Raw genomic sequence first — 18,767 nt, 5'->3', positions numbered from 1 at the left:
AAAAGAAATGGGTTGGCGAACCCATTGCTGAGTAGCAGCTCAGCATTTTTCATGAAAGAAAATTTAAGACACTGTTGTAAGACAAAGCCACCTTGTTGAAAATACACTGCTTCGGAAATAACTGACAACTGAAATTTATCTTATGGAAGACTTTTTAATAGTATCCTTATGCATTAGCAGCAAATATAGATACAAGTTTTAGTCCTTACAGCAGTTCTTCATTATCAGATTCATTAAGGAACAGTCGTAGTTTTAATGCTTCAAGAGATCCTTCAGCATTAGCCAAACACTACAAATAAGTTTTTGAGTGATAAATACTTGAATTAATTTATAAAACAGATGAATGCTTTTATATTTCCACATGCTTCACTAGAACACTGAATTATAATTAATGTCTGAAGTGCTATGCTCTCAATTGAATGCTGTGAATAAAGAAATACAGGAAAACCAGAAGTTATTAAAATATCTGCTACTCACAAAGAATAGTTATTTTCTGCTTTCGTTTCTACTGTTCTCACTATATCTTAGAAGTAAAGTACTACATGAGATACATGACAGGGGAACTGGATCAGATAGTATAAAATGGAAAAGGAGGAGCAAATATGTTTTAGCACAAACTGAGATTAATTGTTAACATGGCCATTGGTAACATGAAGGTAACATCTGTCTTCTACTAATTTAACAGATTTTTACAGAATATTACTATTATAGATGTGTAAAAGGAGAAAAAATATATTGAAAAGAAGTTGTCAGATAATTCCGTTTCTTCTACTGAAACCACCAGGAAACAGTCTTCTGTTCTTACTGAGATGATTCTTCCTCTAGCATCCGAAGAGAAACCTTAAAAAATAATGTGGATGTGCAGCTTATAACCTTAGTTTATCTAACAACATAACCTTTCAAAGATTGGTTCCCCATTTTTATCTCACAAGTTCTTACCAAAACTGTACTTTGGGATCTAAGTTCCGATTGTCATCAAGTATTAATTTGTTTTATAATATTGCATAACAGTAGATTGGTCTTGTATGTGTGTGTTAGTAAAGGCATCTCCTGATGCTGAGGAAGGGGATAAGTGTAATAACTGTAAAAAGTACTCCAAGTAAAGAATGATGCAAAAGGCAAACTGAGCTCAAGCTAAAACATGTTAAGATAAAATATTTGAAATGTTTTAACTAGCAGTGACTTAGGTTTCCATCATAATAGCAAAAAGTAGGTATTAGGTCTAGGATAAACTTCATCCTCAACTCAGAGCAATAGAGAAATGATGTCTTTCTCTACTGCAAATATATTGTGATTTTCCTAATTTAATTTCAGAATTAAGTTTTAATTTCATAAGTAATTGCAAGTCTCAGACTCAGTTTTTCTCTCATACAGCTATGTCAAGTAATTGTGTTTTTTAACAAATACGATATCATATTTTATATGATTTTGATATATCTTATAAAATAGGCTTTTGAGGTTTTGGATTAAAAAATAAACTTGTCTTAATGCATTTTAACTGTGTACCTTCAAAGTTGAAGGATATGTCAGTTTTCATTTTTAGCACGCTAAAGATCTAGCTTTATTTTGCTGTGATGAGTTTATAAGAACATAGTGTTTTAACTGATTTCTGAATGTCAGTCATGATAAAAGTTAATTTTTTTAATTTTTTTTTTTTTTTTTAGCTGTACAAAGGTAGAATTAATGCTACCAGTCATGTCATTCAACATCCAATGTATGGAGCTGGACACAAATTTCGTACCCTTCATTTGCCTGTCTCAACAACTCTAGCAGAGGTTCTTGATCGTGTGTCAGGCAAGTTTGCAATAGTTCATATTTTACTTTTTTCAAATACAGTTTCAAAGAAGAAACCTCAAACACCAAAAAAACTGCATAAACTACTTATGTCTGACATAAATATTTGCTGTATTCATTGCGAAATGGCAAATATGAAACAGTGGGTTAAGCTTTAGGCTTTTCAGTGTGCCTTACAGGTTGCATCTAAAATTTGCTTTCACAGGTTAAATACTGTTCTGTAGTATAGAACTGTTTCTTTCTTGTTTATAGTATAGAACTATTTCTTTCGATAAAACTGGGGGGGTGAAGGTGGGATTTTTATTTCATTCATTTTTTGGTTGGTTGGAGGTTTTTTGGGTGGTTCGTTTGGGATTTTTTGTTATGGTTGGTTTGGGTTGGGTTTTGTTGGGTTTGTTTTTTTTTTTTTAATGTGTTCTCAGATCTGTCATAGGATATTTGCAAGACCATATAAATGATACTGCAACTATCAGTAATACACTTTCATCCACTCACTTAAATGTTCCCGGGTTCTGTCAGTTAAATATCCTGGAACTTAAAAGTTTATCTCAAGACAGAGATAAAATCATGTTGTTATGGAAAGGACATTAATAAAGGCTCCGTCTAATTTCTGTGGATATATATTTGCCTGTTACATAAACATTTGGGTTTGCTTACTCAGTGGAGATTGAAAACCATAATTTAAGTTGAGATTAATTTTAGTTATATACAATGAGAGGATAATGTTAAGGCATGAATTTTATTTGTTTGTTCAAAGTTCAGTACTCTCAGTTGTACTACTTAAATATACCTGGAGAGATGAATCCTTCTCTAAGGAGTTCTTTTGACCATACCTCTGTTGACACCTGAATGGCAGATGCCTTAATCTTAAAATGAATCCCACCTTCAACTTTAGCATCTCTTTAACACTTTAGAAAATAGAACTGCCATATTGCAGATGTGCGCAGAAGTGTGTATGCTTAGAAGCATACACATCTGACTGGGTATGTGTGTTCTTGTCTGCAGATATCTTTTTTTTGGAAACTCAATTTCTGAATCAGATTTGCATGGAATTCAGAGGGACTAGTTCATTTTTTTTTTTTTTTTTTTTTTTTACATGCTTGGGATTGTAATTACAAAGTAATGAATGAAAAACAGTAAAAAATGCTTGAAGCTTGTTTACCAGGGAATAGATCACTGTTTCTGACAGAATTCTATGTTCACTTACTGTGTTCATTTACTGTGCAGACACAATCATGTGGAATGTGACTGAGGTCTTCAGATCTTTGTGCACTTCATGGTCAGAGTTACTGTAATTGGTGGGATAGTCACTGAGTATGAGGTAGGGGTCAGTTGCTGAGCAGTGACATAAACTGTACTGAATAGCTGCCTTGGTGTATTGCAGTCAGCTTGATAGCCGGTGCTAATAGGGACTGGGGAGGGGAATGTGATGATGTGATATACTGTAGTGCCTGTAACTGAAACTGATCACAAATGCTGACTTCGTAGGGCACCATAAATTTGGGGTTTGCTGCAGAATCATTACTCCTCAGTTTAACTCTCATTTTAAGTTGGAATAATTAATTCTGGAAAAGTTCAGTTTCTCTTCTATTTCCATCCCTTATCTAAAGTGATTTCTCTGACTGCTATTAAAAGCTTTGGGATACTTTTATATCATTCCGTGAAGTCCATGGTTAGGACATAGTAAAGCAGGCTTCAATATATGAGGAGTAAAATGTATGTTTGGGGTGAGAGGCAAGAAGAAGGGATGGACTGGGGAAGAGGGAAGGAAAAGAAGCAAAGACTGCCACTGCAACAAATAGGAAGTTGTGAAGCTCTTGTGTCAGAGTCTGACCCTTGGGTTAACTTCTTTTTTGTTAACTAAGCTGTTAGTGTCTAAAATTGATTGTCTTCCTTGCTGCAAAAATAAATCACAATAAGTATATTCATGTCATACTCTTTCTCACAGTCTTCTAAAAAAAAGTGTGGGGGAGGGAGAGATTCTAAAATCATTGCTAAATCTGCTACTCGCATTCCTTCACCATGGAAAGAAAATGTGCAGTATCACTGTAGATAGGATTGCCTAGGCCGAATACCAGTTGTTTTGTATTTCATTCAACTTAGTGTTAATTTAGTGGTCTTGGATGGTCAGAAAAATGGAACAACAAATCTGAGTATCACCTGAATGGTAGAAATACCATTGCTTAAGCTTCCCTAATAATTTTATTAATGACCTTTAAATTCTCCAGCACTAAATGGGCATTCAGACCAAAGTAGAGAAGTTAAATAATAATAGTAGTACTAGTAGTAATAAGAATTTTTTATAGCAGCAGTTTCACGGTTTCATACGCTGTATGTTCTTCGGGCTGCACTATGTCTGACACACATATAACCAATATCTTCAGGCACAAATAATAATGTATTTCCAAGCTGTCAAACCATATCTGTCTCAGCACCTCACCCACTGGTGATACACAGTTAAAGTTGAGCTGGATGGTAGTTCTAGGTCTTGAGTTTGTGGTTATAGCCTAAGGCTGCTGTGGCTGCCTGGAAACAAGTTACTACTCAGAAGCAATTACATTTGGCTATTCTGGTGCCAGTGTTATACCTTACAAGGTGTGAAATGATCCATTGTCACCGCACACGTGTCATCTAATAGTTGCCTGCTGATATTTGTGATCTGCACTAATTGACTGAACCAAACCAGTTGAACTGCAGTAATGTTCACTTAAGCAAGCAGGGCAAGTTTTAGATATGCAATGTAATGTACACCTTCTGGCTTCAAAGGAACAGTCACACTTGCCAGTTGTGAAATTGGGTCAGTATATAACACTAAACACCCAGACCTAGATTTACTGTTGTGTTGTTGGGTTTTTTTGGTGTGGTGTTTCGGGTTGGGTTTTTTGGACATTTGGGTGGGTTTGGTTTGTTGGGGTTTTTTGTTGGTTGTGTTTTTTTTTTTTGTTTTGGGTTTTCTATTGGGTTTGTTTTTCTGTTTGTTTTTTTTTTTTTGCTTAATCTCATTTTTCTTTGATTGAAGTAATGTTTTAACATGAATACACTTGGCTTATCAGGTAGTGGTTTTAAACTGCTACAGTTTTAAATTGTCAGAGGAGAGATTTTGGAGGGAAGAGGACCAGAATTATCATAACACTCCATAGATTCTTACCAGACTATTACTGCCAGGGATGGAACTCTGAGTCACAGAAATAGTTGAGAATAGCCTTGTTAAACAGCCTAGAAATTAATAAAATCAACTTTGTGTCTTGAAATGCCATTGTTGCCCTTTTTTTTAACCCTGTATAGATACCCCCAGTATTACAGCTAAGCTAATTAATGAACAGAAGGAAGATAAAGAAAAAAAGAACTATGAAGAGAAAGAAAAAGTTAAAGCAGAAAATGGATTTCAGGACAATTATAGTGTTGTCGTTGCTTCTGGTATGTCTTTTTTTTTTCCTACCATCTAAAAACATCTTTCTGATGTTAAAAGGGGGTGTGTTTGTGTGGGGAATATCTACGAACAATGGTTTTATTACTAATGGTAGTTAGAAAAATTGTAGTGCCCAGTTAATCTAACCAGCTGTTAGGCAGCAGAGGTTGGTTCCTGATAGAACAGCTGCCTCTAGCAGATTATGTACTTTGATACATTTTCTACCAGAATGTATCAGTGATTATGTTGTGGATGCTGTTACTAGTGCATTTTACAGGATTTTGTACACACACACACGGAGCTTGGATTACATGGCAACATATTAGTATTTCTATACTGTTACTGTGGTATGGGTATTGCTGTCTTTACCTTTTAGCAGTGGCTAGTGCATCAGAGTTCAGTCACTACCACAGTATGCTTTGGAAATAAAAAGATCCATATACTTTGCATAACAACTGGTGGTACTCTGCTAAAAACTGTCAGGTGGAGATGTAAGCATAAAACTGTTACTCCACTCGGAAACCACAAATACAGGATTTTCTTCCAAGCATTCACCTTTTAAAAGCTAATGTGAAGATCCTCCCGAAATCAGTCATGTAAACACTTCCTCTAAAACTATTCTGGAGGTTACAGATTGAACATAGTAATTTTGCAGTGGTACAAGATTACAGTTCAGATGATGTCTGCAGAGATCATTAGTCTTTCAGTTGGAAGTTCTGGTATGTGTTGAGAGATTAATGAACTTCAAACTACTCTTTTCCTGTCTAGTTTTCTGCCTTCATTGAGGTATCTCAATTTCATTTACACTTCATGAAGCATGAAGAAGAGATGCTGATTTCCTTTGACTTCTGACACCAATATTTCTTAAGCTTTTTATTTCAGGTTTTTAGATGTAACTCTAAACTCGAGTGTTGAACAGGGCAGCAGTTTCATGGATGTTGTTATACATTTAAAGCAACACAGCTGATGTTAACAACAGCATGTTTATCTGGAAAGATATTTGCAGTAGGTGCCACTTAAACAGGGTAAACAGGTTTTGGTAATGTTTAAAATGTTAACAGGTCCAAGTGAAGGTTTAAAACATAAATAAAGAATCTACGAATTAAAATAATAATATGCCAAGCTTGAAGATGGGGCATAACGTAGTCAGCAGCGATGTCTTATCCCAGTTGCATCTCTGATCCTACTGCCTGATGATATATAGCCCATTACCTGTTTAGAATGAAGCAGACTTAAGTATTTCCTTCTTTTTGTTTGCATTTTTTCCAGTTAAGTAAAATAGTTTAAATATAAGCTTACTTTGTTTGCATTTGGGTTTACCTCTTGTTTGTGAAATCTTTTTTCTTTTGTCTTTATCTTTTCATATATTCTGGTGGTTTGTTGGGGTTTTTTAATGTCCTCAGAGCCCTAAATCCAGTATATTACCACTTGTTCCCTATTAGTAAAATTAATAGAGGGCAGAGATAGTATTTGGAGCCTGATCTTCGTGAGAAAAGCTAGTTCAGTATCCTGAGATTATTGGAGATTATGTTTTGTATTAGAGCTGCCCCTACTGACCAGCTGAAACCAGAGTGTATTACAGCATTTCAGGTGTGGATGTTGTTGGTCTTGCAGCTGCTCTTGGCTAATGATAAGGTAGTAGTTGTATGTGTCTGGGTCTTAACCTGCCAGTCTGTCACCTGCATAGAAGGGTACATGATAGCAGTATGTTTTCGCTGTACCTTAAGTCAACTTAACCTGTCCCAAAATATGGCAGCCTTGCTATATGTGCTTAGTTAGCTTTTACATACCTAGTTTTGCCTTTTAGTTATCATGTAGTGCTTACTTTAAATGTTTTAACCAAGGCAGCTTTAAAAGTATGTTTAAATATGCCTTTCATCATGTGGTACTGTCACTACTGCAGCTGAAATCATGTTTGTAGACCAGAGATATAGTTGCTATCTGTAGTCTGTGCTGAAACGTTTGTCAATTTAGAATTTTTTTGCCTTTTACTTTTAGTTGAAAAAACAACGTTAAAAAGTTTAACTGTGGACCCATTGCTGGACAGGTTCTTTAACTAAGTTTAAGAGCAGAATCAGAATAGCTTTTGCTTTCTTTATGGATGATATGATGTAGTACAGTTATGGTTTGGGGCTCGGGGGGGGGTGTGCAGCCTTGCAACTGTGAAAATACCGGGATTACATCCAAATACGTATTATACATTAATGCTATTCTGATATAATTACTCAGTGCTGAAAAATTAATCTTCTTTGCTATCATTGAAGCTGTTGAGTGCATTGCATCTTGACTGACTGAACTTATTAAATACTAGAATGGATTAGATGTTTTTCTTCTGTACTAGGTTTGAAATCCCAGTCAAAAAGAGCTGTTTCATCCACCCCTCCACGTCCACCATCAAGGCGAGGAAGAGTGATGGCAGATAAAGTAGGTACCTCTTCCTCAGGAGGAGAATCTTCCAGCAAGACTATTAGTGTTCCAGTCTTTCATCTATACCATAAACTTCTACCAGGTGACTTTAACAACTAATTTTAAACTTCAGTCTTACGGTCTTTTTCAGTGACTGGTATGTCATCGGAAAGTAGATGTAATGCTAATGGACATCTTTGTCCTTTTATTGAGCATCTTGTAACTGTAGAGCTGTTCTGGGTTGGTAACAGCTTTCAACAAGAAGTGGAGCATTTTAACATCATCCTGGCTTGACAAGTAACAGTTGTGCTGATCTTCTTTGTAGTTCCTTGTTCATAAAGAAAATCTCAAAATTATTTCCACCTTCACTCTGAAATAAAAGGGGGATGGGGTCATAAGGTGACTTACATTTTGTTTCACCTTGCAAGGCAGAGCTGAACTGCTATTTGTGCCCTGTTACTTCATGTTCTGAGTGGCAGCCAATTTGTGTTCCTTTCTGGAAGGTTGATTTGCCAGTTGAGGAATATTCTTGAATTCCATAATACTTGGGTCTTCAAAACCAGCATGTCTTAAGCAGTTAGTCATGGTTTACATATAGCAGATACATTTTATCAGGTGTCTGGACAAAGTTGGTGATAATGTCATAGTTGGAGCATAGAGAGGGAGATCTTACGGGTCTTTTCCAACTTGAGATACTCTATGATTATGATTCTGTGATCTCCTATAGAAAGAGATTGGTTGTGACACTGGAATTCTCAACCTTAGATTAAGGATAATGGGACAGGAACATGGGTGAAACACTTGAATACTATGCAGAAGAGCAGCTTACCTGGTTTATAGTATAGAAACAAGGAACAAGCTGATGGAATTAATTGGTAAACTTCTCATCAAAGTCATTTTCACCTAATAAAATAAATTTGCAGCTTACTACAGAATTATTTAACCTCTGGCAGTTATTAGAGGGATCATATACTTGGATTAAACTATCTAAAACTGATAAAGCTAATGCTGCTATTTTGAGAGGAGATTAAAACTCAGTGTGAGTTTTCAGTATCTTGCTGGCAAAGGCTGACTGTCCACTAATGGGAGTGTGGACCATTCTGTGTGATTAGGTTGATCACACATCTTGTGCCAGTTGTTGCAAAAAGGGAAGCTGTGGAAAGCAGAATCGATGATTAAAGAACATGTAGAAAACTTAGTTGCACATTGGCAAGACATTTCTAATTTTAATTTCTTCAGACACCATCTTCCACTGAAGAAACAGGTTGCTACTAAAGATCTTCCTGGAACTTGTGTTACTTGATAAAGTACAGTCAAGATGAAGTGGGCATGCTAAGTGTATTATAAAATCCAACTCTAGAATATTTCACCTCAGGTGTTATCAGAAGTTATTCACTACTTGTTATCAGGAAAAATTGTTCTGCCTTGAGAGTAATTTGTAATTTCAGGGAAGAACACATCCTTTGGAAACAGCAGAGTGGCCAAAATCTTGATTTGTTTAACCAGTTTGGGCTGTATTGCATGTGCATATCAAGTCTGCATTGCTGCTCCAAAAATTATTCCTGGCAGTGCCATTCATTTTTTTTCTTGCTGAGTTGTGTCCCAACACAAGAGTAGTGAGCTGTGTTTGGGATTAATAGGACTGAAAAAAGAATTGCCGAGTTTTTTGGTGTGTCCTCCCCCTTTTTTTTCCATTTCAGCCATTTTACCTTGTGGTCACCTACCTTTATGTCACCGCAATTCAAGGATAATGCAGGGGTGGGGTTTAATATTAGGGGACAGGCAGTACCCACCTAAAATGCACATAAAATTATAGCCATTCGTTAGATATGCCAAGTGCTTAGGCTCTCAGCATAGAGCTGCCTTAGGGAATGTTGGCATGGTTCTTTGATGGTTGGTTCCAAAGTGATGGGGCCCCTTTTCCCAAGAGAACAAATGGTAAAATTAAGGCCTTGGTTTGGAGCCAGGTAATATTTAGTCCACTTGGCATCTGTGGTACAAGTAATGAGCAGCACCTGGACATGTATGTTAAAATAACCCAATCATCATTTTCCTCTCTGACTTGATGCCACTGTTGCTTAGGCCAACCGTTACCAGCTGAAATGACACTTGCCCAGCTTCTGACTCTGCTCTATGACCGTAAACTCCCTCAAGGATACCGATCAATAGATTTGACAGTTAAGCTTGGCTCCAAAGTCATCTCGGATCCAAGCTTATCAAAAACAGACTCATTTAAACGTCTTCACACAGAAAAAGGTGAGTGTTCTTACTTTTTTGGCACCTTCTTTTTAAAATGCTTTTCTTTGGGACAAAAATGGTTTTGATTTTCTTGTTAAGAAACATCAATTTTCTGTGTTTTCCTGGATGGTGTTCCTGAGCCATTCTCTATAAGACAAGTGTAAAACTTAACGATAAAGAACAAATTAATTGCCCATCTTTAGATTGTATCTGTAAGATGCACCAATATGGTTGTTCTGGGTTCACTTTTCTTTCTTCATTGTAGTGTTATATATATATGATACAATTATATTATTATATAGAGACCATATACTTTATTTCTTGACTAGTGTACTGGTTTTCTGTAGCAAGTGTATATGCTGATAACCAGGGCAGATTAAGTAATGCAGGAGCTGGTTGAAACCATCCAATTTCTAGGAGCCTGTGAATTTTTCTGTTGAGGCATCTTGGGTACTTAAATGCTTCTTTGAAAATGGGAATTTTTCTGAAGCCACTCTAAGCAGGTCTGGTAACTAGCTTTTAAAAACATTATTTTTAGCATTTTCTAATATGGTCTGTTTCTTGCTGATGTTTTTTCTAATTGCTTATTATTACTAATAATGCTGCGGAAGAGGGAGAGAGCAGCTGTATCCCAGGAATTTGGTTTGAAATATTTTGATAGCGCTCCTTCAGGGAAGGACTTAGAGAAATGGGTCGTTGAGATTAAACTAAGTTGATCTGCTGATCACAGGATAGAATTACAATTTAATCATTGATCTGTTTTAAGATAGGAGCCTCTTTTTGTTTCTTCCTTCTTTGGAAGGCTTACAGCTTTTTACACTGTAAAGCAGAGGGGGGAGTCTTCCTTTAAAATCTTTATTTAAAAATTTTCCTCATCACAGAAAAATCTAACCTTTCTTGTGGTCTGACCTATTCATATCATTACAAGCAATCAAAAGTTGTAAGTCATGTTCAGCTTAGCATGGTGGAATCCTCCACTTCTCTGATACAAGGTGGTAATCTCTTACTGAGACCATCATGTTTGCAGACAGCCTCACCCACTATTTGTGATGATACAGAAAACTTTCACAAGTGGTTTCTGTCTGTATCCTTAAGAAGAGTGGATGTAAAAGATCTCTGTAAAAATTTTATGTTTGGGCTCTTTCTTAGAAGGATGATCTTGCTTTGGAAGTCTCTGTCCTCTTCTATTTCTCATAGCCTGTCAGGTTGAATTAGTGTGAATTGATGTACATACTCCTACACATCCCTGATTTGAGCTTATTATATCTGATACTTTGATCATATTGCTCCATAGCAGTGTGCTTCCCTTGCAGCCATATCCATGATATGCTTGTAATCTGGTGCTTCTTGCACATTAGAAAGTTGAGAATTAGGATGATAAGGACCTGCTGTTTACTGTTCCCTTTCAAATTAGGGAAAGATAAAATATCTGTGGTTAAAACTTGGGGAAAAAAAAAAAAAAGAAGGTTGTTTTGGTAGTTGTGTATTATACTGATCACAGTTAAAAGATAGTGAGACCAGTTGACCTATGCTGCTTCTTGATGTGGCTGTATGTTGTGAAGGCTTTGAGGACCACTGCCTTGTAGTACTTAACAACATAACTGCAGTACAGGTTTTTTTAGATGAAGTATATTGCTTATTCACTGAAGTTTTCCTGCAGTAATGAGCAAAGAGGGATGATTTTTGGCAAAATTAACTGTGGTAGGGTGCTATATGTACAACCTGTGTGCATTGCTATACTAAACAATCTTTTGTCTCTTGTACAAGATATTAGGGTGCTTAGTCAGAAACTTGGAGCATGGAGGTGAGTAGAAAGTTAAAAATAGAAATCTTGATCTTTTTTATGAGGAAGAGTAGCATTAAATTTCACAGCTTTGGCACAGGGGCATTTGGACGCCTCACAGAGAGGAGATGTGAGAATGATAGGTATGGTGAGTGATGGGTGATACAAATTTATGGATGCCGAGTTAGATGATGGGAGGGAGAACTGAAGAAGAGAATTCTTGTTCAGCACTTTTGAGGAAAAAGTGCAACTAATTTAAGTAAGGGTCTTCCCTTTCTTAAGCCATGAACTTACTGAAGAGTAACAAACCTATTTTCATCTCTGAGATGAAAGACAGTTAAAAAACATCTTGAAGGTATAGATCAAGTTTTAATAAAACTTAAGAATGTAGTCATTAACATGTAGCTTTATATAAATAATACCAAGTTATGATCTGCCATCACTGGCAAAAAGTACCATGAATATTGATGATGTTGTCTTAATTTCTCTTTCCTCTGTGTTTTTGTAGAGCATGTGGATTTACTGGGACCTTGCCCTGAAGATGAAGCCATCAGTCCTGGGGATGAGTGTATGGATGCAGTTCTAGATGAATCACTTCTTGAAACCTGTCCCATTCAGTCTCCACTGCAAGTTTTTGCAGGAATGGGTGGATTGGCCCTTATTGCAGAGAGACTCCCTATGCTTTATCCTGATGTAATTCAGCAAGTGAGTGAAAAAGTCAGTGTAAAAAAACATGCTAAAAGTGTGTGTGCGTGTGTGTGTGTGTGTGTTGAAGGATAGTGTTTTCCTCATGTTTCTTTGCGGTTCACTTTGACATCTCAGTTACTGCTTTAAAATAGGCAAGTGCTATTTTAACATAGCCTGGTCCACCTAAATGTTATAGTCTGCTTGAGTAGCCATGTCCTTGTGGAATAAGTGCATGAATTCGCTGTTGCTGGTTGCCTCACTTCTGTTGATCACCTCACTTAACCATTAAACCATTTTTTTAATGGTTAAGTGAAATTTAGTTCTCAAAGCAGATTATATTATTTTAGTTAAATTTACTATTGTAAATCATAAACAATTGTATAATCTTAATTATCTTTATATTTGTTAATAGTAATTACAAGATAATATAAGAACTTGTATTTGTATACTTATGTACGGAGTTTCTCTGGAGGCACTGGTAAGCGTTTCAGAAGTGTCAGTAGTGGCATTAGTGTGAAACTATTCCTTTGGCCGCTGTTCTGGTACACAAACTATTAAAAAGGGAAAAATAACCTGTGAATTATTCAGATTCTGTTTGGCTTTATTTTTGACATTTTGCCTGATCCTCCTAACAGGAGAGACTGTCAATATCTATTCCCTTTGGAATGAAATTAATCATGAATTAATTCACGAACAGGGTGCTGTTCAGTACCCTGACTGCAAAGCTATGGCAGGAATAGGAACCCTTTAGTGAGATCAGATAATTTATGTTAATTTTTTGTAAATAGTTCTGCAGAGATGTTTTAGAGGTCTGATATCAGTGCAGTTCAGAAATCAAAAGTTAAGGAAATGTGTTCACATAAACAATTATTGTATTTTGAAATCCAAGACTGATGAAGTGTATTATGTATTGAGGAAGTCTGTTTGAAGGGATTCTGCAACAGACAAAAAGCAACTTATGACCAGGAGAAATGTCATCCCTTCCTTCCTTTTACTATAGTCCTGAGAAGTTACTTTCTTTTCACCATTATTTAGCTTGATGTAAGTTTGGATTCAAATAGTGAATAAGAATTCTGTGATCCATAAAACCAAATTAAGTGCAGTAATACCAAATTGAAGCTTCAGAGTGAACACTGATGAATTCTCCAGACCCTTCATTCATTAATTTTACTTTTATATTTCTCTAAGTCACTGATAGTTCTTATTCTCTTAGTGTGTAGGTGATTGGAATAAATGCAGCTAAACATGGCTTTGACTTTTAATTAGGAATTTGGTATTCTGAATAAATTCTGCAAGGGCTTTTCAGATTAATCTTTTCTGGTGCAGTCTGGTGATAAATACTAAAATTTTAAAGATGATTGCATCAGTTCATCTGAATAGCATAAAAGCCTGAAACTTCTGTGATGTTTAGTTGTGAGAGAGACCTGGCTGTCATACCTTCGTTTTAACCTAAGGTATGACTGTTTCCTGGGGAATTCTACAACTGTTACCCCTTAAACTCTGATTCCCATCATACTGCCTGGCTGCATAGTCCTCTATGTCTCATAGTCCTCTAGTCTCATAGTCTTCCTGCATAGTTCATAAAACAGAACAGCAGACTGTTGTGTTAGGAGATTAATAGTAATAAAGGTTGCCGAATCAATCTAAAGCCCACAAGGAGCACAAGATGCTACAAGACTGTCAATATCCAAATTTCTTCTTAGTTTTTTAAAGGTATTATGATTAATTTTTCTCCTTTTTGCAGCACATAATCAAAAATCAGGTATCTGAATTCACACTCGATGTTTAATGTTAAAAATAAAAGATCCATTCCTTATTTAAGTCTGATACGTAAACTAATCTTTGTATTCTTTATTTCAGTGTAGTTTGTTTCATATTCCTCTAGATTTTAAGCAGCATGTTTTAACTGAGAGTTTTAGGTTGGCAAAACAGAGTTGCTTGCTTGTGTAGGCAGGACTTTCTAGAGCTACATTAAAAACACAACAGGTGCCCTTTTTAGTTGTCTCTCCTGGTCTCTGTATCTGTAAATGGTAGTGTATTTCATGTGACTTTTTAATGGAGTCCTATGCATGTCCTTTAGATCCTAACTTTAATAACATTTTTGCCTGTTTGATTGAATGAATGACTACAAAATTGTTTTGCTGTTTTTGTGGTTAAGGTGAGCACTCCGGTGGTTACATCAACCACACAGGAAAAGCAGAAGGACAGTGATCAGTTTGAATGGGTCACCATCGAACAATCAGGGGAATTGGTATATGAAGCACCAGAAACAATTGCTGCAGAACCTCCACCGATCAAGTCAACAGTTCAGACTATGTCTCCCATACCTGCACATTCTTTGGCTGCCTTTGGTTTATTTCTTCGTCTCCCGGGCTATGCTGAGGTGCTGCTAAAAGAACGGAAACATGCTCAGTGTCTGTTGAGATTGGTGTTGGGAGTTACAGATGATGGTGAAGGAAGTATGTGCTGCAATTATTATGTTTCTTTGTAGACCACAGCTAGATCATTTTACTTAAATTTATTTACACTTTAATGTCTTTAGCAGGAAGTTAGAATTGGTTTATGCAGACCTGTGTTTCTATAGCATCTTTGATAGCCTTTTGTCTCTAAATATTAAATTCTGTCTGGCAGAGTTTTTGTCACAGTCATCAGCATTCAAGTGTTCTCATCTCAGTGTCAGAGTAATTGTAAAATAACTGCTGATAAAAATTAGAGTGACGCTGTCAAGATGACAGTGCATTCAAACAGAGCAATATGAGTAGCTGGATACACTCAAATAATGGAGAAAACATCATATAATTCTGCAACCAAATGCAGAATAATATGGATAGGAGCATAGCTCCAGTAGAATGAACTGTTGAATGACACTGTTTAAGAAAATAAGAGAAAGATCTAAAGGTCAAAGTGATCAAATTAGCTAAGCAGGAGCTCTGCCTTAATGGTGTGAGTTCAGAGGGAGAAATGGGGTATCCTTCAGTGAATGAACAGATTGAGTCAAGAGACAATTTGTAGTCAGTGTCTGCAACCCAACCTGTCATTCTGCATATAATTGTAATATTTGTATTTGTTAGTGTTTTGAAAAACTGGGAGAGTGTATCTGAAAGATGTTTTAGTACTTTTAAGACATTGCCTTTCATAATGACTTTGAAAAGAATGCTGTTCCTTCCATGCTGCTATCAACTGAAGATAGTCTATTCAGCAGCCTGTAGAGTGGTGGATAACATGTAGCTCAGAAGACCAGCTGGGAAACTGAGTCTTGTTTACTCTCCCTTATGTTTTTTGTTTCTGCCCTATCAAGCTATAGGACAGCAGACAAGAATAAACTGGATAAAGTAGATACTACCTGAAAGACTCTGTGCAGTCCCATTTTTATATCCTTGGGTGGTTCCAGTACCATGTTATTGCAAATAAGTATTTGATTTTTTTTTTAATAGTAAAAAGACCAGCTCAAACCCTTAAAATCTGGGTCCTTTCTTTTTTGTGTGTGCATCCACTATTGCTATTGGAATACAGTTCCAGAACCTCATTTTCCTGATAAGTAGGGGCAGCTTTCATTTTCAGCATGCATTTATTCATATCCAGTTTTTGCCCATTTATCATTGTGCCAGCATTGTTCTTCATCATATATAGCTCTTCTTTCTCCAATGCATTTGTTGGGAGGAACTGTCTTCCCTCCTTGCCTTTGTTTTTGCTGGACTAAACAATCAGTTTGTCCATTTCCTAAGACAAACCTCTGAGTTGAACTCAATGAAATGTGGGATCAGCTTTACCCAGTAGCCCCCGTTCATTCTCTGTATATAATCTACTTGTCTGTTGAAAATGCATTTTTTTCATGCACCTGGAACCTCTTTACTTGTTCACATAATATGAAGAGCAAAACTTATATATCCGTTTTGCTACACTTGCAGTTCTGCAGGTATATTGGATGGGCTTCTCTTACAGAGGTGCTCAGTTTTATTTATGAAGATCCCAGAGGACTTTTTGTTTCCTTCGTGTTACTGTCTTTACAGAGTGTCAGATAGATACACATTAACTCGTGTGTATGAGTGTGTGTAGTTATATACATACAAATGTATACTTAGGTAGTATATACATACAAATATAGACACACGTATTTAAGTTTAAACATGTATTTCAGTTTAAACATGCATTTCAGTTTAGATATCAGTATGACAATACAGATGATAAACTCTAAGAATCAGGGAGAAAATATATTTAGGATGAAAAGCAAACTTCTCAACAGAGCTGGCTATTTTAAAGTATTTTCAGTTTTCAGATATCTCTATATATGTATTGGGGAAGGAATGTGAAATGCATGGTAAAATACAGAAAAAAATGAGACAGTCCCACATCTGAGTATGTTACATTAATGGTTCACTGTTATTTGAAATGTAGCTTTAAAAAGTAATTTTTGTTCATAATGCTGAAGGTTAAAAATTTAAAATAATTCTACGAAACATGCAGCTCATTAATTAAAATTTTGTTAGGATTTCACCACACGCTCAACTTGAGTAGCATCACAGATTGGATCGTGTCAGTGACTTAATTCCCACTTTAGGCACATGAATATGGAAAGAAAAGAAAGAAAAGACAAACTGCAGCTCCTAGTCAGCTGAGCTGCTGTTAGCTGACCATGTGCATTCTTTAATTTGCTGTAGTAGGGATTTTACTTTTTTTCTTTAAATTAGTCTAAACCTCCTTTGTTTTCTTAATTCAGAAATAACAAGCTGAAGTGTCGTTAAATACAGGAGTATGCTCACTATTACTCACAAACTAAATTTTCCCTCTGGAAATGGTGAATCAGATTTTATAACTTTGTTTCTTAACAAAATCCATAAAAGAAATAAAAAAATATTCTTTCTTCTACACTCTTCCCAAGCTGAAATTTCTTTGTGAAGGTAGCTCACTATATCCGAATGTTTTAAGACCATAGTAGTTTTCTGGATGTGTTTCTTATAGATTATTGCAGAGATTAGCAGGCTGTACTGAACTATTGAAGGAAAATATGGGTTTGATATTTTTCTTCTTCAATCTAGGTCATATCCTGCAGTCTCCTTCAGCAAATGTGCTTCCAACTCTGCCGTTCCATGTGTTGCGCAGTTTGTTCAGCACCACACCATTAACTACTGATGATGGAGTACTGCTTAGGCGCATGGCACTGGAGATTGGGGCTATACATCTTATCCTTGCTTGTCTCTCTGCTCTAAGCCACCATGCACCAAGAGTGCCCAACTCTAGTCCCAACCAGGCAGAGGTAAGTTTAGCAGCAGCATTATTGTTATGAGAAGTAGTAAGAGTTTTAACTATAGAAAAGAAAATAATCCCATCGCTTTCGTTGTAGTCTTAATTTCTGCAGAGCTGGCATTTGAATGAAAAACAAAAAATAATTGAATAGAACTTGAATAAGTAATTGTCCTTGCATGTTGCAAATGAACATAGTAATCATGAAATTTAACCAAGAAGACTTGTCATGAGGCATTAAGGTGTAATCAGTTTCTTTTATAGGGCCTTCTTTTTCAGTGTATGAGTTCAATGGATAGTGGTTTTTTAATCCTTGTTAGATAGCATGACCTCATTACCTTATTTAGTGTTCATCATCTAAACTCTGCTGGCTACAAACTGTTTCCTCTTAAATGCTTCACAAACAAATGAGTTGTGAAAATTAATGAATGAATGCAGCAACTATTTTATACCCATTTTACTGATGACTAAATGATACCTAAAGACAAAATTTTTCCATAGAGTTCAAGATCCTGAGTGAATCACCAAAATGAAACCTGTTTTTTTTTAAGATTCTGAGTTGCCATTTCTGCATAACAGCTATTGTCTATGAAAGTATTTAAAAAAACTTCATGACTTGCCCTCTGTAACACTGTTGTGGCAGAGGCTTGCACAAAAAAGTTCTTTGTGGCTAATAGGACTGTCTGTATTTTATCAGCTGATGATACTGAGGGGGTGAGCAAGGAAGAGATGAAGCTGTGCCTCAGAGTAATTCACTTTAATGACTAGTCAAATTGAAGGGGAAGTTGAGATACTCTGCTTCTGATGGGGCATCAGGCTACTGGCACATTAACGCCTTAAATTTTTGAGCTTTTGGAGGGAAAGGGCAACCATTAATTTTTATCTCTGCTTCAGTTCTACCATGACCTCTTAAACAGCCTGCTTTCTCATAATTTGCATCTGTCAGGTGATAGATGGTAAGCTGAAACTAGAGATCCATCAGGCCTGCACTGAGGCTTATATTTCTGGGGCCAGGCTTTCCCTTAAGTGCTTAAAGTCAGTGCTTATGACAGTCCTCTTGAGATTTAAAGGCATAACATGTTCATGAGTGATGTAATGAGTAGTGTCTACATGAGAATAACCACACAGCTATATCATCACAGAGATGCATTACATTCCCACCGTAAAAGTTAGATGGTGATTCCAGATTGCTCTCAGTATGGTAGTTCA

General features: G+C 36.3%; 1 protein-coding gene across 7 annotated transcripts in view; it reads left to right on the top strand.

The window, feature by feature from the left end:
- BIRC6 (baculoviral IAP repeat containing 6) overlaps nt 1-18,767 on the top strand; it is a 172,296-nt gene that overhangs the window by 96,495 nt on the left and 57,034 nt on the right. For 5 of the 7 annotated variants that reach the window (XM_061471032.1, XM_061471035.1, XM_061471034.1 and 2 more), the window contains 7 exons: nt 1,665-1,794; nt 5,080-5,211; nt 7,545-7,712; nt 9,692-9,865; nt 12,139-12,347; nt 14,476-14,776; nt 17,354-17,571. In XM_061471032.1, the coding sequence (XP_061327016.1) occupies nt 1,665-1,794; nt 5,080-5,211; nt 7,545-7,712; nt 9,692-9,865; nt 12,139-12,347; nt 14,476-14,776; nt 17,354-17,571 (1,332 nt within the window). The remainder of the gene's footprint in view (nt 1-1,664; nt 1,795-5,079; nt 5,212-7,544; nt 7,713-9,691; nt 9,866-12,138; nt 12,348-14,475; nt 14,777-17,353; nt 17,572-18,767) is intronic. The other 2 variants (XM_061471033.1, XM_061471031.1) reach the window with 1 other exon arrangement.

Source organism: Pezoporus flaviventris, unplaced genomic scaffold, assembly GCF_033815535.1.
Source record: "Pezoporus flaviventris isolate CSIRO_AGI_PZ_B2104156 unplaced genomic scaffold, CSIRO_AGI_Pfla_v1 ptg000066l, whole genome shotgun sequence".
In the NCBI taxonomy this organism is placed as follows: Eukaryota; Metazoa; Chordata; class Aves; order Psittaciformes; family Psittacidae; genus Pezoporus; species Pezoporus flaviventris.
The sequence above is the reverse complement of the archived record's forward strand: the minus strand, read 5'-3'. Positions and strand labels throughout refer to the sequence as shown.